This window comes from Corapipo altera, unplaced genomic scaffold (assembly GCF_003945725.1).
Source record: "Corapipo altera isolate COAL_440 unplaced genomic scaffold, ASM394572v1 343, whole genome shotgun sequence".
NCBI lineage: Eukaryota > Metazoa > Chordata > Aves > Passeriformes > Pipridae > Corapipo > Corapipo altera.
Window position 1 is genome coordinate 5015177 of NW_020884913.1, and position 20165 is coordinate 5035341.

At 44.8% G+C, this 20165-nt stretch overlaps 1 protein-coding gene across 18 annotated transcripts in view; it reads right to left on the minus strand.

Moving 5' to 3' along the window:
• Window positions 1-6946: 6946 nt before the first annotated feature.
• Window positions 6947-20165, minus strand: part of CACNA1G (calcium voltage-gated channel subunit alpha1 G) — a 145896-nt gene continuing 132677 nt past the window's right edge. For 14 of the 18 annotated variants that reach the window (XM_027654370.1, XM_027654364.1, XM_027654366.1 and 11 more), the window contains 3 exons: window positions 17571-17760; window positions 14869-15038; window positions 6947-11183 (listed from right to left, as the gene is read on the minus strand). In XM_027654370.1, coding sequence (XP_027510171.1) covers window positions 10329-11183; window positions 14869-15038; window positions 17571-17760 — 1215 coding nt within the window. In that variant the 3' untranslated portion in view covers window positions 6947-10328. The remainder of the gene's footprint in view (window positions 11184-14868; window positions 15039-17570; window positions 17761-20165) is intronic. The other 4 variants (XM_027654368.1, XM_027654367.1, XM_027654372.1 and 1 more) reach the window with 4 other exon arrangements.

Sequence of the window (20165 nt, forward strand, 5' to 3'; positions counted from 1 at the left end):
AAGACTCTGAAGAGTAGGGAGCCCTAAATAATTCTGCCTCTTGCTTCATATTGCTAATTAATGATGGGCAGCTTCTGCCTTCATTAGCAGCTCATGCCATTAAACAGGGATGGTAGTGATGAGTGGGTGTTAAGTGGGGTACCAGCTCCTCCTGCATGTCCTCCCCGAGCTTGAGAGCCACCAGGGCAGCCCTGCATGGACCTCAGAGCAGACACTGCAACTTGCACTGGCTTTGCATTGTAATTACTGACTTACAGGTGCTGTCTGGCAAAACAGACAAGCAGAGAAGGAAAAATCAAGGGCAGAAATTAAGGAAATATTAACGCCTCAGACAGACAAGATGGGGGGGGGTAGCTTAAAAGCTCCTGGGAAGGGCCATGGTAAAGGATTCTGCTGAAACTGGTGCAAAGCAGAGCCTGAAGCACTGTCTCAGGCAGCTCAGGATGGTCCTGCTTCCTTTTAATGATGGGAAGGGAGATGGAGGTACCTAGAACATATCATTACCCTTGTGATGTTACCCCAAACTCAGGCTGGCTCTGCAGGAAAATGAAATGGCACCTTTGGTGAAAATGTCAGGGAGGTTATGAACTCACCTCTCACCGGACATTTATTCTTTTTTCCAGGGAGTGGTGAGATCTGATCTGGATTCATTCAGCAATAACGTATTTAAATCTTCTTTTTCATGCCAGCTGCACAGTAAGAGACTTTTCACCTGCTAACACACAGAGAGGTCAGGCCAGTGCAATCAGGAAGCACCTCAGGGGCACACCCAGGCCGTGCAGCAGAGGCTGGCTATCAACTGGAGCTATTGACTGGGGCAGGACAGGAGGTAACGTGAGGGAGAAGCTGTTTGGGTAAGCACAGTGCCAGGTAGGAGGCAGGATGCTTTTCATATCTCACCTCAGGCTGATTTGCAAAGCACTAACAGCAGGATGGAGTGTGGCCGACTCCCAGAGAGACCTGTATAAAGAAGCACATTCAGAGTTGAGGGTTTGGGGATGGCTTGAGCACGTTCAGCTCTGGAAGTCACAGTTTTATGGTTAGTTGACTATAAATATCACCTTCTTTCTCTGCTTGGAACAGCAGAGGCTCAGCTTCCTTTCCAAGACCCACAGAGGTGTCACATTTTACAGATGGTAAGAAAAAGAGGCTGCCAAAGAGGCTGCATTCACAGCAAGGCCCTACACATTTACTTCATAAAAAAGGGGCTGACACCTTGTTTTAACACACATAAGATGAGAACTTGTAACAAACTCTGCTTAGAGTCAACACTGCATGAGTAGCAGCAGACTTGGGTTTCTCCTTCTCAAACAGTCAGTGCTGTTGCAAATATGTGCATCTCCCTTCTTGCAGGAAAGGATTTAATTTCCTAATTTCCGGAAAGTGCAATGAGCAGTTTAGAAGTCCCATGATAAAACAGATGAGGGAGTGGGCTGGGAATTCACAGCCTCAGTTTTTACTCACAGCTCTGCTTTTGGGCATATACCAGCTACGTGGCTTTGTAGGGAAGGAGTGGAAGGCAAGAGTCCCTGGGAGGAAGAACAGAGGTAGCAGTTCCCTGGGAAGCCAGCACAGGAAGGCTGGGACCACACTGCATTTGGCCTGGAGCTGCACTGTAAGGTCATTCATACTGTGGGGTGAGGTGGGGTCCACTTAGTGCATCAGGTCTCTGCGAAAGAAGAAAATAGTGTTGATATGACTCCTCCAGGACACTGTGTAATACCAGCTTCCCCTGTTCCATGAGTGCTCCTACTGAGAGCAGTGAGCAGGAGAACAATCTAAACATGCTGAGAACTGCCTAAATGACCCCAAAGTGATCCTGGAGCTGCTCCAGCCCTGAGCAGCCAAACTCTTAATGCACTGGGTGTCTCTCTCACCTGCTAGAAAATTCCACAAATGCTCTCAGGTGCCTGCAGAAGTTGGCAGAGGCCATGGCAGGTGTTACACACCCCAGCTTGTGGGTGACTTGGCTGCAGAAGGAGCTCAGAGTGATGGACAAACAGCCCCAGCCAAGCAGCACGTGGCACTTAGGCCTTCTGGAGTTAAGACTCAAACTATCCCAGTTCAGCCCCTGACACAATTGTCATGACTTATCCTCTGCCCCTGCCAACCTGTCCACCCCACAAACCCCTCCTGCTTTTAATAGGCTGAAGCTGCTTGGGATTTCACCACAAAATGGGCTGAGTGGCTGAAGGAATCCAAACACCAGGTTCTGCTTTATTTGAACAAACGTGGACTTGTCACCCTTGGCCACTCTGAGCTGGTGGCATGTGGCAGAGCAGTTCTGTGCTTCCTTTGCAGGTGTCAGCACAGCATGTGCTGTCCACTTCAATGTATTTTTGTTACAGAATGATGACAATATTAACTTCTTCCTGATTTCCCCCAAAACAGCCGGATTCTGCTTTCGGTTTCTGTAAAATAACTGTTAGCACAGTAAGTAATTAAGTGGTTTAACCATCCTTTCCATTTCCCAGCTGGAGCTGCAGGGGTCTTTGGCTGCATTATTTAGAGTATTAAATAGATATGGAAAGATGATCTATTCAGGAGCTCTGAAAGCTTGCCAGTTATATCATCCAGGGACTCAAACAATAACAGAAAATGCCAGAGGATGCTGCAGGATTATAATAGTGTGTTGTAAACATATCCGAAGTACTGAATTCAACAAGTAAAAACCAACTTAAGGTCCAATCACCCTCAAACGTGAAAATGCCAGTGAGGCTTTCGCTGGTGACCACGCCAAAGCAAACAGGAACAGCAGGTTTTGGGGACCTCGGGTGTAGCCTGAGCTCGTGCTCACAAATCTCCCAGCTGAACCACTTCATGGCGATGCCATCTAGTGACAGGCACACAGTGAACACCCAACCTCTGCACCTCCCCACAAGCCGTGTGAGATGGCACAAGGCTGGCTCGATTCTCCTCCTCCTCCTCCCACGCTGGGCCGAGCTCACAGGCTGTGGATGTGTCAGAGCTGCTGTGATGGCACAGCCCGCGCGGGACGGGCAGGGATGGCACAGAGGGGCTGTGCTGTACATGTGTTTGAAAGGGGGCATTAGGATGTGCAGGGACAAAGACACCTCTCAGGTGCCTCCTAGACTGTCCCCGGATGGATCGTTGTCTCCCTGGGTTTTGCTCAGGCACCAGTCCCAAAGCCAGGGAGCAGCACTGACAGTGGGCGTGAGGGGTGGGCTGGCTTTGAGCAGCTCCCACAGCACTGAGCACATGGTGGCTCTGCCACAGTGAGCCTGGATCTGGGAGAAATCCTTCCTCTTTCCTCCCTTAGAAGCAATTTCTATAAATTCAGTGGCTGAAAATCCCCAGTGAAGTAGAAATTATTTAGCCAAGAAGGCCAAAGGCATCCTGGCTTGTACCAGCAGTAGTGTGACCAGCAGGATGAGGTCAGTGACTGCCTCCCTGTACCGAGCACTGATGAGGCAGCACCTCAAATCCTGGGTTCAGTTTTGTGCCCCTCACTACAAGAAAGAGATCGAGGTGCTGGAGTGTGTCCAGAGGACAGCAGAGCTGGGGAAGGGTCTAGAGACAGGTCTGATGAGAGCCACAGGGGGAGCTGGGGGGCTCAGCCTGGAGAAAAAGGAGGCTTAGGGGGGACTTTGTCACTCCCTCCAGCTACCTGAAAGAAGGTTGGAGCCAGGTGAGGGTTGGTCTCTTCTCCCCGGTAACAAGCAATAGAATGAGAGAAAATAGCCTCAAGTTGTGCCAAGGAGGTTTAAATTGGAGATTAGGTAAAACATCTTCACTGAAAGGGTCATCGGGCACAGGCTGCCCAGGGAAGTGGTGGACTTACAGAATCAATTAGGTTGGAAAAGACCTCTAAGATCATTGAGTCCAACCTACGACCCACCACCACCTTGTCAACAGACCAGGGCACTGAGTGCCATATCCAGGCTTTCCTTGAACATCTCCAGGGATGGGGACTCCACCATCTCTCTGGGCAGCCCATTCTACAGTGTAATCATCCTTTCTGTGAAGAAATTCTTCCTAATGTTCAGCCTAAACCTCCCCTGGTGCAGCTTATGACCATGTCCTCTCATCCTGTCACTGGTTGCCTGGGAGAAGAGGTGGAGTCACCATCCCTGCAAATATGTGAAAGACATGTAGATGTGGCACTTGGGTACATGGTTCAGTGGTGGCCGTGGCAGTGATGGGTTCCCTCGGTGACGTTAGAGGGCTTTTCAACCTAAACGATTGTTATCCTAAACACAGGCACTGCCCTCCCTGCCCCCCGCCAATCCTGCGCTGTTTCGGCACCATCGGGCAGGGAACACAGCGCACCGCGGGGTCCTGCTGACCCATCTCCCCGGTACCAGGGGGTCACAGCCCCCGGTAACGGGGGGCAGCCCGCCAGACCCCCTCGCCCCACGCCCACTAGATGGAAGCAGAACGCCGCGCTCGGGGCGCTCCCGGCGCCGCCGCCGAGGCCGCGGGACACGGCTGCCCACGGACCCCCCCACATCCCCGGGATGTTGGTCTCGGACCCTCCAAAGCTTCCCTGGCCTTAACCCTTTAATCTGCTGGATCCTCACTCCTGTCAGCTGGTCACAGTGGGTCCCTTACACGGTGCTGGTGGCCGTAAAGAGAGCCAGGCACGTGTGTTTAAATTGCATTTTCCTACCTTATTTTTGGGGATTCTGGTATAGGTCATATCTAAGACATGTTGCTGTGTCACAGTTCGTACCTCTGGAACACCTGAAATACAGAAGGCACAAATAGGCCTTTTCTGTTTCCCATCTTGCAGTGTTTAGCAGAGCTTTTCTGACACTGTTCTCCTAAAGCAGGACAGTTAGCTATGTTCATCTAACTGTCTCAACTAAGCCAGAAACAAATTAAATTTAAAGTGCTGCTTCCCTAGACACAGGTACCATTACATAGAAAACAGCCTGGTTCCATGTGGCATCCCAATTACTTACGAAACAGAGTAACTGAGCGCCACGCCTGAGTTTGGGAAGTTGAAAACGCATCCACAAGCAGCCGGCCTGCGTTGGAGCCTTCAAAAAACCACATCAAAACTCAGCAGGAGAGCTTCATACAGGAACATTCACAAAACAGAGCAGGAAAAAAAGCCCTCTCCCAAAATTCTCTGAAATTCACTGTTGGAAATGATTTGCTGTGAGGCCTATGAGGAACTGAACTCACCTGTGAGCAGAGAGGTGTGAAGTGCTGGAGCCTGTGAGCTGCTCTGCTTCCTTGGCTCAGCCTGACTTGTCTTAATACCCTGGGGATCCTCCAGCCTCAGAGGGGTGGGAAGGCATTTCAGTGATTCCAGCCTGGTAGGGTTGGCCCTGCAGCCTGGACAACACAGACACATCACAGAGCTCACCTGGAGTCCTGCTCCGCGTGGATTTGCATGGGATTTTGCACAGATCCTCATCTGCTCTCTGTTTAAGGACTAATATCCTTCCTGCTCCTTTCTTCTGAGAGATGACTTTATCAAAACACCCTCTAGACAACATAACTGCACTGGGTATCAATTTAGGGTCCCTCACGTTGCAAAGCAATTGGGTCATTCCAGCCATAGAGGAACAGAGCTGCAGAGTGCCCAGTGCCTGGTTCCTCCCTCCAGTGGCTGCTTCCCAGGGGAGAGGAGATTTCATGTTAGGAGCTACATAATTCATTCCCTAAAGACACCTGAAGAGCCTTTTAACGAGGGCATGTAGTGACAGTTCAAGGGAGAATGGCTTTGAACAGAAGGAGGATAGATGTAGGTTAGGTAGCAGGGAGAAATTTCTCTGTATGAGGGTGGTGAGGCCCTGGCACAGGTTGCACAGAGAAGTTGTGGATGCCCTATCCAGCCTGCCCTGGATGGGGCTCTGAGCAACCTGATCGAGTGAAAGGTGTCCCTGCCCACAGCAAGGGGTTGGAATGAGATGGTGTTTAAGGTCCCTCCCAACCCAAACCATTCTGTGATTCCATGAAATGCTTATGATGGTACCAAAGCAGCACCTGGGCTCTGAGCCCCTGCTGCCCTTCAGCCCCCAGGGCAGAGCCATCCCCACCAACTCCTGCTTTGCAAGGAGTTAAATGACTGCAGGAGTCATGAGGGAGAGGCTGCTGGACTTTAGGCTGGAAATCCCAAAGTTGTGAATGCTTGGAAAAGCCCAGCATCTTCCTCTTCACAGCAACACGTTTTCATGGGCAGATCAAATCTGCCCCCTCTCCCACCTTTCTCCCCCTGGCTGCAGCTCTCCCCGCAGCAGTCCCGACATCCCTAAGCATCTTCCTGAGCTGTTCCCTGCCAGTGCAGTGCAACCCACAGGAGCACAGCCCATGGTCTCCCAGGTCCCACAGCACACCCTGGGCGATGCACTGCGGGGCCAGATTCAGTGTCAGACTGAATTGCTTCACAAAGACCCAACGTTTCACAATCTTCCTTTCAACCTCCCGGCTGCTGCTGCTACCTGATACCTACCCCAACTGTTCTCAATTAAAACGTGACCAAAGACTTGACCACTTGGAATGATACAGATTATCAGCAGCAGCAACAAAAAAAAAAAAAAAAAAAAGGGAAAATGCACGGTTGTTTTTCTTTTCAAAAGCTTTTAATAGGACACATTTGTTTTTGTCATTTGTAAAGATTTACACTCATTTTTTGTCTTTTTTCTTTTTTTTCTTCTTCGTTTTTTTTTTTTTTTTAAAAAGGAACATTTTAACCCAATTTTCCCCCATGAATACCACCTTTTGTTGCCCTGACCAAAAGACCTTGTTTTGGCCTATATACCTGATACAGTATAACAATATATTAACTATTAAATACAAAGTTCTATCATATATACTAGGTTGTTACGGACATTGCAATGGTACTGTGCCTACTCTAGTTACCTCGTGTAATAGTGTACATGGGTTATGATAGTCAAAGGGGCAGAAAAGGGGAGACTGGGGTATAGCCTAATTTACAATGGTAACACTTTTGTTTTCTTTTTATTTTTGTTGGTTTTTTTTTTCCTCCTTGAACACACCTGGTGCTGAGTGCAATCCACAGAAGTCAAAAACAGTGTTTTCTTTGCCCTCCTCCAAAATATCTACAGTACAAACAGCCTGTAACCGAGTTATGAAAAATCAGTTCTATGCACGAGGGGCTGCAAGAATGGAATTTACGTTTTCCCAGACATGTCTACCATCTCTTTTTCCCCGTGTGTCAGACTGGCAATAGCAAAATATTCTCCTCCTACCTGTATACAGTAAATCCACAGTAGTAAAGTGCTGGTGTGCTTGAATGAGCTGGATAGCCATGCGACTACTTCACCATCGATAGGGGCTGGGTTTTTGGGGTGGGTGTTTCGTGTGGGTACAGTTCTCAAACAGTAATAGCACTGCAATATCGTAGAACTTGAGCTTAGCTGCTTACTTCTGAACATGACCTGGATGCAGGCTCTAAAACTAGGCTCTACATGTCGAAATACAGTAGGTCTGGCTCCAGGTTATGAAAAGAAACTCGTAGATAAGAACTGCTTCTGTTGCCAAGATGCTACGCAGACTTTTAACAATTTCTCTATAGATTTCTACAAAAATATAAAAAATTCTATCAACATAACCATTCTACAGAATTCCTGTGGATTTTGTACATTTTGTTTAAAAAAGTCAAATTCTATAAAACCCCCCCAAAGGTATTTAAAATTATTTTAAGATTATTGCACACACTGCAGTACATTTGTATTTGTCTTTCAAAAGGGCATCTAGAAAAAACTTATCTGGTTTAGAAAACAATCTATTTTACATGGATTTCTTTTCCTGAATGCATCACCATAGAGTATCTTTCATTGGCTAGTCTTTACTGAATATTCACGTATGATGTAAACTTCTTGTTACTTCCACAAACCTTGTCAGTGGGCAAAACCCCAAGTATTGAAAATAGAAGAGCCTTTAGGCTTTCTACATTTGGAGTTGAGCATTTGGATTAACATCACATCACTGTTTTGTGCCACGATTTCACGCTAAAATGTTCAGTGGATTTTTTGTAAGGAAGGATCTGTAGAGTAGTATCATTCCAACTATATGAACACAATCCTAATCAGAAAGGAACCAGGGTTGGCAATTTCAGTGGCCTAGCTGGTTTCCCAAATTATTTAGCACATGTGAAAGGAAAAGCTAAGGCTCATTATGAGCATAAACCCAAAAAAGGGATTAGGAATATTTCTCAGGCTTAATACACTGTAATTTTATTATTTCCTTAAATATGATCTGGGGGAAGAACTGATGAAAGGTTTGTTTGAAATCATTGCTTTAGACAGGCTTAACTCTGAATTTGGGCTGGCATATCAAAGAGAGCGGCCTCTGTAAGGGCCCGTGTTGAAGAGGGGAAAAATGTCCCAGCCAAGAATTAATCTAACTGCAGCAAATAGTACAGAATGTTAATCCTTCCACTTCAAATACACTGATTGCCTGACTTCCTGCTGAAAGCCCTTACATTTCTCCAAGACATGTAAATCAATAGGGATTGTTTACAGAGTAAATGTCCTCAAGTGAAAATAAAGGGGCTTAGGACCTCACATAGGCTGTTGGGTAGAAACAGCATCTTCTCCTTGTGTGTACACTTGAAGCTCATGCAGATGCACGTGGTGGAGACAGTTTAATCTCTGAATGGATAAAAGGCTGTACATCAACATGTTGTAGTGATTTGAAAAGATCAGTAGTTCTCAAAAAAAGTTACAAACTCCCGACTGACAGAATTAGCACAAATCCTCCTCTTGCCTGTGCTGGTTCAGAGACACGATCCAGCAAAGCCTTATCCATGGGTGCAGTTTCAAACCTGTTACTATTGGCACACTTCAAAGCATGCCTACAGTCTAATTTAGCCTACGTCTTAATGTGATTTCATGGAAGTTGAGTGGAGTTAATGTCTGGTTTGCATCACTCATGTGAGGAGGGGGAGGTGTCGAACGGGGCCAACCTCTCGTGGGTTTCAGGCTGTGCTGTCCAGTTTTACAGAGTGGTTTTTGCAGAGGGTATTAGCACAGGAGTAAACAGGTAATAACTGAGATGACTGACAAGGACATATTATAAAGTAAGGACATGAATTCTGGTTTTATCTACTCTGTACCATGATGTTGCTGCTTAAGGCTTTTGATAGATTGGAAATAAAATTACAGTCAGGGTCATGTAAATTAACTCTAGCAGGGATAGCAGAATACCTGGCTATTTTACTGAAAATCAGCAGCCCTTTCAGTACCTGCAGACTTTCTTCTAGGTAATCTTTATAAAAACTTGCAGTAGGCCTTGATTCTATAGAACATAAGCACACGATTTTAATTTTCAAGAATTACTTAAATACGGTCAACCTCAAGGCATTTTAGGCAAGAGCTTAACTTTAAACATGTGCTTAAGCCTGCTGCTATGCCATGTCTGCACCGAGTACACCCACTGCAAGTCCTAAACTTGGCCTCACTCCTTTCCACCCGGTGCAGAGAGGAGGAGCTCCACTGCAAACAGAGGTGTAAAACTCAGCAAAATAAACAGTCCATCTTGGAGACACTGGAAAAACATCCTGGAAGTGACCACAGGCTTTTGTTGCCTGTTTCCTAGGCACGTATGAAAATGAACCATTGACATGATTTTGTGAGTTGCCAGTGGATGATCCATAACGTCCTCTCATAATTCAATATCATGTACTGTTAAATGGTTCTGCCTTCACCATCCTCAGACATCTATCAGGATGTTGTACCTTCCAGGGTCTGAGCACTTGCTTTCACTCTGAATGTCAATTTTATGCAAGATTGGAATATTTCGTTAAAAAATTGCCACTGCATTTCTATACTACTCAAACAATCATTTTTCCCAGAATATCATTGAAGTCCAAGGGGAAAAATAAATTACATTAAATAATCCTTTTTTACTGCTGACTGTGGGATACATTTCCTCTGTAATGCACTAATTGGCTACATTTTGTGCTTTGCAAAACAAAATGAAACCCAAATAAAACAAAAAAAAAAGAGAAGGGATTAAATATATATATATTTTAGGTTAAAATATTCATAAAAACCAACTTTATCTCAGAAATATTCTGAGATACATAAAATAGAAGAAAATTAAATGTCTTTAGTCACAAAATGTACTACATCCCGCAATACTAGATTCAATTAATTTAATAAAATATAATATACATATAGATTCTGCACATTGTATTGCTTTTACCTAAGCAGAACATATGCTTAAGTAAGCGTGATATAGGTTAACCCCTCTTTTAACCAGCTGGTTCTTTAATCTTTCTTTGGAAATTTTTTACCCAGTGCCATTTTGGAGTACAGAGTTTTTTAATTTTTTTTTTTTTTTCTATTACATGAAAGGAAGAAAACATTTGGCACCAACAGAAAAGTAACTCAGGGGTCCATTTCCGTTTGATCAAAGGAAAAGCTAGGAAGTGTCAACAAGTCTTTCTTTGGGGTAGGAGATGTTGACATACTGTCTGGAAGCAGCGAATCCCCTATATCCATCGAATCCTTGGACTCACAGGACGGAGCACGCCGCCTCAAGCAAACGTCTCCACTGGCAGGTGAGATGCTGTGAGGTCCTCTAGGTACCAAACTCTGCCCATCGGGTGGTTCTATGGATATACAGGGAGGGCTCAGTTTTTTCTTCTGCCGCGTTCCTTGCAAGCCTTCCATTTCACTGACCACCTGACTTATGAAGCCAGAGGAGCTGGACGTGGAATGGTGCTGAGGGCTGTTTTCCATGGAACAAATTTCTATTGAATGTCTCCTTTGATCATCTAACCAAGAGGGCGGTTTTTTTAGAAGACCTTGGGTGTCTACACTGTGGTATTTCTTCAGGTCCTTCAGTGTCACGCTGCCAGCATTGCCTACGTTCCTCTTAGGAGTGAGAGGCTGACCCTCTGAACAGGCACTCGAGGCTGTACAAGTTTCTGAAGTGAAAGGCTCTGAGGAGCTGTTTATTTCAGATACTTCTTGGTCCATTGAATCTCCAGGGGTCTCCTGATACGAGTCTGCACAAGCACAGGATGCTGGTGCCTGCTTTGAAATATTATACTGATTGTGGGAATGCTGCTGCGTGTGAACGCTCACCCGACTCCATGCAGCCAACTCATTCGCTTCTGAGGGCGTCAGAGCCACTGGTGACTCCTCCTTGGGCACAGCAGGGACATTTGGGTCAGAGAGTTCACTCACCTCAGTGTGGAGATTCTCCTTGCTATCCAGAGAGTCGTTCCTTATAGCCATCTGTGTCGGAGTGCAGAGGGATTGGGGAGGAGAGGAGTTGCCAGATGAGAGAGACAGACCAAACAAAGGTTAGTACAGGCAAGACACAGCATTTACAGGGCACTCAGCTCTGCTGAGATACCTCAGCACAGACCCACTGACTCCTACAAGGACCTGTGCTGTGGGTTCTACCAACTCCCATCTTCAGAGATCTGCGGGTTTGTCCCTGTGTAAGTGACAGCAGAATCTGGCCCTTCGCTCTTCGAAAATGGTTGACCTTGAGCTTTCTCCTCTACGGATGGAGGGCTGCAAAACCAGAATGCCCCCACCCAAACTCACACATGTTCTTGTTATGAAAGGGATGAAAGTCTACAGCAAAGCCCTTGATAATTTTAGCAGCCCAGGTGCGAGCAGGAGAGGGAAGATGTGCAAGTGAGCCTGTGTGTATTCTCTTCTCCAGCTCAGGTGATGCTGCGGGCACGGAACAGGATCCCCAGAGCCAGCACACCAGAGCAACCACACCCTGTGCCAGCATCAGGGTGACAGCCTGTCCCTGGCTTTGGTCCCTGCTGGAGCCACGACTCTGCACCATCTTATGGCAGGAGCTGGAAAAGCTGGAGTCCAAAGCTGGACTAATAATAATCTGCAAATATTTCAACTTATTCTGATGTTTAAGTTCAGGCTTCCTAAGGCACATTTTGCCTTGGCTGTCTGGAGCCGTACGCAGAATCAGCGCCTGCTGGCAGAGAGAACCTTGGGCATGTTTTGAAGGCTTTGTCTTTTCACTGCACTGCGTTCCTTGTCAAAAGGCTTTATAAATCAGACACGTTAACTGGCCCTTAAAGGCAGAGTCTCGGTTTGAGAAGACTCTTAAATGATCTTGAAGATTAAAAACTTCACACAGAAATTTGGAGGAAATGCATACAGCTGGTCTCAGTTCTTTAGAAAAACTGTAAGTAGATGAAATTCCTCATACTAAGGAATACTTTTGTGACAAATCACCCCAAAATGATCATAGAATTTATATAAAAATTGTCCCGCAAGGATCGTTTGAGCCAAATGATCTCTATTCAGCAAAGCTCTTGTCAGCTGCAGTGTGTTCATGTGTGCACAGAAACACCAGAGTCTATTGCTGCATCTGCACATCCCCTTTGTCAATGGGGAGAGCTGAGAGAATATTTAATACGGCAAACAATTTTGTCCAATGTTGGTGAATCCTTTCTAGTTAAAATTTCACAGCATAATACTGGCAACTAATCAGTCAAGAGTGAAGTTATTCTGGTCTCCTCAGCACCAGTAGCTTTAGTGAGTGTTTGGGAGAAGAAATCACGTTCATATCCTGAGAACAGACACAGACCACACAAAAGTTGAATACAGAAGCAAAAAGTAATTATTATCATTACTTTTGCTTGCACACCAACCTGTGTTGCACACCACGACAGTATTAGTCACCACCAGCTCTTTCTTTGCCTATGATACAGGCATCTGTGGTTGTTGTTAGCAGTAACTGTTTGTACAAATGTTTTACTGGTTTGTTTGAAAATAAAAGGACCCTCTGCCATCCCAGTGGGGTGTACACCTGTAGTAGCCACAGCTTGGCGTGGGCTACACCTTGGATACACAGTCCTGGAACTACAAAATCAATATAGGTTTAACTTCAGGTAGAATTCCTCTGGAGAAAAGCTTTTGTGCAATGCACTGCCAAGGAGCATAATCCTCAGCAGGAATGTTCTCCCAAAGCATCCGATCCACTCATCTTCATCTGCGAGTGCATCGCTAATTGTCAAACACTCCGGAGTCTAAACTGGACGTTACTGTGGGGACTGTGCTCGCTCTCCAGAACTCTGGAGGGAAAGGGAGGTTAAACACACAGGTTTTAATACTCAGGGAAAGTGCACGGACCAGGTATGTGGTGGACAAGATTTATCTATTACAGATTTAGGAGATGAGAGGGCACGAGGGGGGAAGGGAAAGAAAGAAAAGAAAGAAAAGAAAACAAATCAGAATTGCATGCAGTATATGCAACAATAAGGAAAAATGGGTACTGCAAATTAAAATGCTTTGCTAGTTTGGGCTATTTGATGTGCTGGTGAGAAATTAGTGGTGGCAATAAAAAGGAGCCAAGCAGAGAGCAATTGAGCAAGCAGAAGAGCTGGGGCTGTAAAGCGAATTTTGCCTCTTTAAGGACTAAGTCTCCCAGTGGCTGGCCATCTAAATTGCAATTAACAGTAAAAGCAATATCACCAGGAACAGCCTTACTGCTCCCATTAGCCACACTGGTTGCTCCTTGCTGCTCAGGAGCAACCCAACTCCTCATGGGTCTGCCCGTGGATGGCATCTGCTCACTGTCCCAAAGCTTCTTGCTCTCTGAAATGTCACTCCAAGACCATGCTCATGTCACTGCATGAGCAGGGAGAGGGGGGAAGACAATAAATTAACTTAAACATATGAAAAGCTTTAGAAAAAGAAGCCGTCAAAGATATGAACAAAATTAAACTGGAGAAGATGGCCAACATGGTAATTTATTCTTGCTAGATCAGTTCAAAAGGATGGGTCTGTTATTCATTAGAAAGCAAGAGAGAGTGGTTATGAACTAGAATCATGACATCAATTAGTATCCCCATTAGTGGTGATTGGGGTAGCTGGCCAGCCCCGTGCAAATGAATACATGCAAGGAATTTCTTATGTCAATTTAGTATTACAGACTAATGTAATTGTTAACCTTGGTACTTCACATTCATTTTTAGAGCTTAATGAATCAACTGTCTAATTTGTCAATGTTGATTAAAAGATGAAAGAAATGGGACTATTTTCATGCAGGAAAGAAATTGCTTTTGAAAAAATAGAACCGATCCACTTTGTGTATGTAAAATCAGGCATGAAACTACTGAAGAAAGCAGAGTTTTTGAATCAGATGTGCTTCTGGTCCTGGTCCAGCTGCACAATCAATGAAATATGCTTAAAAATGTGAGAGTGAAGCACAAGTTTAAGTATTTTACTAAAAAAAGATAAATTTAAACGTATGCTTCCAATCAACCAGACTGGAATCTTTGATTGGATCTCTTAGATCTTTGATTGAATCAGGATTTAAAATCAATTCCAGGCAAAAACCAGAGATAAAACCAGTTGCAAAATAAAATGCGTTCTGTTTTGCATATACTCAAACTTTTCAAAAGCTCACAGCGGATGGAAAAATATTTTAATTTTCAATTCTCACTGTAAAGCCAGTATGCTTTCCATGATGGTTTTGCCTATGAGATAACCAGCTTCCATTAAACACTTCTCCCTTCTTGAGAAACCAGAGGAGTGAGAGGGAGGGTGGCCTAGGATGGAGCCTGCAGTCCCTGTGTCCTTCCTTTCAAGCACCGAAAAAATCACAGCAGTTAAGAATTAGTTCCTCAACCCCAACGAGCCCCTGGGGAGCATTTGGCTGCATTTATGAAGAGGATTGAAAAAAATAAAGTGCTAACAATGTGGAGAACATTTAGGCGTGTTGCCAAAGGAGATGATACTCATCACACACATTCTTTGGAGACTCCTGGACGGCTTTCAGATCAAAATCCATCAACCTTTTTGTTATTTCTGTAGGAGAATTACAGTTCTCCCGAGGTTTCTCTGTGAATCCCTCCCTCAATTTAAAGCACGGCTAACAGGGAAATGCACCAATACGAAACCTCAGCAGGTTCATGATCAAGAGTCTGCTTACCTGCCTGCGGAGCAGCCTTTCAGCAGAAGGAGAGTGCACCTGCTGGGAAACCTGGGGCTTGCCCTCCCCCACCAAATGGTCATGAGCTCTTATGTGGTGAAAATGGTCTTTTGGAATCTGCAGGAGGGAGCTCGTGTCCGCCGGCTGTGACTGCACCGATGCCTTTGAACCTTGCGAGGGGGAGAAGAGACAGAAACGGGGCATGTTCATCTGGGGGTTGTGTCTCAGCCTCAGTGACCTCCCTGAGAAAACTGCTCTGTTGCACCTTGGATCAGACAGGCACAGCAAAACCACTGAATTCAGCAGCTGGCTCTCCACGACTGGGAAAAAACTCCCACCTATCAATAAATTACTCCAGAATTGTCTATTATTTCATTTTTCTTGGCATTTCCCCCCGATGCAACTGGGACTAGCTCCTGTTAAGAACAGAAGATTAGGAACTAGAAGTTCATCTGAACTGGCAATTCCTACATCCCTGCTCTAGGGCCAACAACTTTGCAGGCAGCTTCACCTCTGAGCACCGCAAGTATCTGACTTTGAAAGGCTGTAGGAGGTGTCTCCATGCCTGACCCTACACGGAGACCAACTGCTGGGATTGCCAAACCAGCAGGCACACTGGAAACAGAGTGAAAGGGAACGGCACCTGGCAGCTTTCAAGGCTGGTTTTACAAAGCCTCCCAGGAGAAGGAAACACATACTCTCCAGCCTCTTCTTGACCCTTTGTGGTTGCTGGCTACTTCTTCTAAAAGGTTTGAAACTCTGCGTGCTCCCCCCACACACAGGCTCAACATTTTTCAAAACAATTCATTTAACCTGGACTGCATCCCAGAGAATCTCATTTGTCCTGGAATCTTTCCCAGAAAAACAGCCCCATTACGAAGGAGTATTCAAACAAATACCTCCTGCAAGTGCCAGTGTTTCTGACAACAAAACCTTCTCAGCTTGAAATATTATGGCTTAGTTGTGGTGATTTATTAGAGGCGCCTGGCACCTTTTGCTATCTTCACAGCACTTTATAATATTACAAACTGTAAACAGGTGGGGGTGACTTTCCCCACCCTGAAAAGAAGTGACATTGTAGGCAGAACAGGACAATGATGCATACGTCAAAATTTGGGCACCTTACCCACCTCCCAGCACTTTGGCCCGCTTAAGACAATTGGAATTTCACCAGAAGGAGAAAAACACAGAAGTTTTAATTGCTTAATGTGGTTATAAGACATCAGCTTTACCTTTCCAAAATCCTGCATCTCAGTGGAACAGTTTTTTCCTGTGGATTTACAAGGGTGCAATGCCTGCCCTGCCCAGCCAGGGCTGTCAGATGGGGCCAGTTTTCCCAGCTGGAACTGGGAAGTGAAATCTTGAAAAAGAAGGGACTCGGAAATTACCCATTTTCTGGTTGAGTTGACATTGTTCTTGTTCAAGACAGGACAAATACCTCCCAATTAAGGGTCAAAAATGAAGCACTGGAAACTCCCTCTGTAGCAAACAGGATTCTTTTGTACGGTCAGGAATTTCTCCACTGTTACAGAGAACCATAAATTCTGGCTCAGCTGAAGGTAACGGGAGATTTGCTATTGATTTCAGTGGGATTTGACCAGGATTTCAGATGCACTGTCTGCATTATGTGCAAACAGGTGCTTCAAAGCACAGCTCTTGACCTTGAAAATTGTGTATTGTGGCAGAGATTTCTCACAACTCCAGATTCATCTTCCTCCCTTGTGCCCACATTTATTTTTTTTTTTTGCTGCTGTTCAACAGTCGCTATTCATCCAAATTCTTATTACTATGCAAATTTCAACATCTTATTTCTAATCTGTTCAAATCTCCTACCATTCTGAACAGTGCTGAAATTACGTTCTGCTTAGAGGCTTTCAAATGACAACGCTTGTAAAAACTTCTCTGTCTTATCTGTGACAAATGTCTAAAATGATGGCATGTACAGACGAATTAAAGGTGGTTCCATTCCCTTACCAGCTGCAGGTAACTCCTGGCAGACAGAGTAAATGGGGGCACAGTGATAAGCTCTGGGGGGCAGCTGCAAGTACAGGTACAGAGGTGCAGGAAGAGAGAGCCCTCTGTGCCTGCAACATGCTGTACCTAAGAATATCTCTGAATTTAGCTCTAAGATGTATATCCCAGCCATGCACGCTGGGAAGAACAATTCTACACTCTCTCATTTTTCCATTCATCTCACTTCGAGATCTCTCCAATTCAGCACATTTATGTTCATTTTACAGGCATTTAGAGGCACCATTTTTCCATCTTTCACAGATGTTCCTAGATAGAGCTTCCAAGACCTGCCAGAACAGGTACTGCTGCAAAAAAACAGACTGGAGGAAATATTTTTCTGCTGGGATTTCTGCTCTGGGGCCATAGATTGCTCAGGTGGGGTAGATGGAGCCCAGGCTGTAGGGACTGTAACCTTAGGGAACCAGGAAGGGGGACAAGCAGCATTGAGCTGGGCCACTGTCACACTGCTAGAAAGTTCTGAGGAAAGGAGTTATCTTTAATATAGCCTGGACTCTGTAAACTGTAAGTTGTGGAGGGTCTTTTCAAAGCCAGGAAGGACACCAGGTCTGGACACCAACACCTCCCTGGAAACCAATGGCAATTTGCTACCTCCTACTGAAGAGCTTGGAAAATCCCAACTCTTGCTATATCGGAAAATCCTTCTCTGGCCCCAGCTGACAGATGTGTACCTGACTGGGACTTGTGATGTGCTGGCTTCCTCTCGCCCAGGGAGGCAGGGCAGGGGCTGGAATAGGGCGGCTGGAACATGTAGCTGTCGTTTGGCAGGGAGTGGGTGCGTCCCACTGAAGGTTTTCTCACGCTCAGCAAGTCCTTGCTGGGAGACAGGGTCAGTGTGTCGTCTTTGGAGCGGAGATCAGCCTGAGGGGAAGAAAAACAGTGAGGAAGGAGGACAGGACGGGGTGGGAAAGAGGAGAAGTGCCCAGAAACGCTAGCGACAGCCACTGCAATCAGTATGGCACGATGGGCATGCACATCGTCGGGATGCACAGGTTGCACGAATGGATCTACCAGGGCTATCCCCCTCCTTGGGAGTTGTCATTAAACTGTCACACAATGAACCACAGAAACAGAGGAAGCAACACTGTAGGGATAAACCATGACTATTTCGGGGATATGCAAAGAAGGCATCATGCCTCAAGGCCAGCAACGGTCACATGCTTGGCATAACTTTGATCCTCTGCTCCCTAGGTGCCCTCATCAGCAAGGCAGACTTTTGCAAAGGTGAGTAGTTTCCTCTTCTAACAATAAAAGAAAGGAAAACAAACAAATAAAACCCAAATACAAAAACTAGTTTACAAAAAATATTCTCTATTCTGGCTCCCAGCACAATTTTATTGGTTTTTCTTCTCACAAAATGAATAACTAACCCCATTTTATTGAAAGGGATATCTAAAACTACTGCTTCAGGGTGAAAGTCATTCTCTAATTAGAAGGGATCTAATGCAAGCGAGGGTTATTGTATATATGTTGACTGTGGAGTTTTCACAGCCAAAGAGTCTCTTGGAATGGGCAGCCCCAGAGGCAATACTGAATGGATTCAGGTCTGATTTCATAAGAAAATATCTCCATCCCGGAAATGTTCTTGGGTGTTATTGTGTTGGACAATATTAGCAAAAACGGAAGCAGAGTCATCTTTCCCATGTACTTCTAATGAAAGAATTACTTTATCTTTAAAAGGTCTAACTTGAAAAACACAAGAATAAGATTGTCCCACTGTAGGCTGATACAGTATTTTGCTGATCATTTTTGAAAAACTTTAAATCATATTTTCTGAAAAATTTTCCCTTCACTCAGTGCATTACAGGTTTTCTGAAATCAACACTGAGATTTTTTTTGTCCCAATTTTATCCTTCAGTCATTAAAAGAAAATTTCACTACGGCATTTCGTTTGCACAAGAAACATGGTGAGATTAAAAGGAATTTACAAAAAAGGAAAAAGAATGAGGAAAAAAGAAGAAAAGGAAAAAAAAAAAAAAGGAAGACCACTGTTGTAAATTTAATGAAGGAAACGGATCTGCACTGTCATGCAGCATTTGTTTCAGTCCTTGGGAACCTGCCGATTTGGATATAGCTTGGATACAGCCTAGATAAGAGAGACTGCAGTCTCCTGATACAGCTCAAGGAAGGAGAGCAAAACCTGTGCTGGTAAAGCTGAGACTTTGGGTTTGGGAACCTCTCTGTTCCTCCCTGCCTTCCCGCTGAACAGTTTATGTTATTGAGCTGTCACTGCTTAGCTTAAAGCAGAAAAGATGGCCTGAAACCTGAGATCTCAAACTCAAACCCGTTTGGATCCAAACACGAGAACGTGTATTCGAGATCCCATCCAAACCCAACCCTTAATGAACCCTGGGGTTCATTGACAGGATCCAATACCACACTGGGCTCGTTTCCACTTTCGGATCATCTCGGGGGAAATCTCATGATTGAACTTCACGAAAAGCATTTTAGAATGGCTGCAAAACGGTCTTCCCAGTCCAGCTCACAGAGCTGCGGGAGCACATGACTTTTTGGTTCATTGGTAGTTTTGAAAAACATGTTGTTTTGGCTTGACTGGAAATCAAATCCAATTTTTCCTTGAACCAAAAAAAAAAAAAAGAAAGAAAAAAGAAAAAAAAATCTCAATCCAAATCTATTTTGAGTCAAACAAAATATCTGGAGATACTTTTCAACTAAAGTAAAGTGTAAAATTACTGCATTTAGAAGAGATTTCAATGAAAGCTTGTAGTTTTTCAGGAGTTTGGGCAACTGTTTTGATCAAACACTTCATTGGTATTGACACAAATTCACAAAATCTTCTGTTCAAGTTGTGTTTGCTTTTTTTGTGGGGGGGGAGAAAAACCATCTCTCCTGGCTACACCCTTGAGACTTTGCAATGCTTTCAAACAGGTTTGTCTAATCTGATTCAAAACTAGAAGGGTTTCTCCTCTGTCCAACTCTCCAGACTAATTTGGAAATGAAAAGTCTCATACAAGAAGTTAAATGTAGTTTACAAAATCTTTTGCACATGATGCCATGAAGCATGATGGGAAATATTGTCACGGTTTAAGAGATGTTTCCCAAATAAGTGCTAATTAGGATGGCAGTCAACTAGTATGGCAGAAAATCTATGAACAACACAAACATCCAAAGGCAGGTACATGAACAACAACAAAGGAAACAAGAATGATCCAAAAATGTTGGGAAAGGAGTTATGTCTATTGTACAGCAGAAAAAAAGCACTTGACTGCTACACATCTAAAAATGTCTAATGTTTCAGAGAGGAG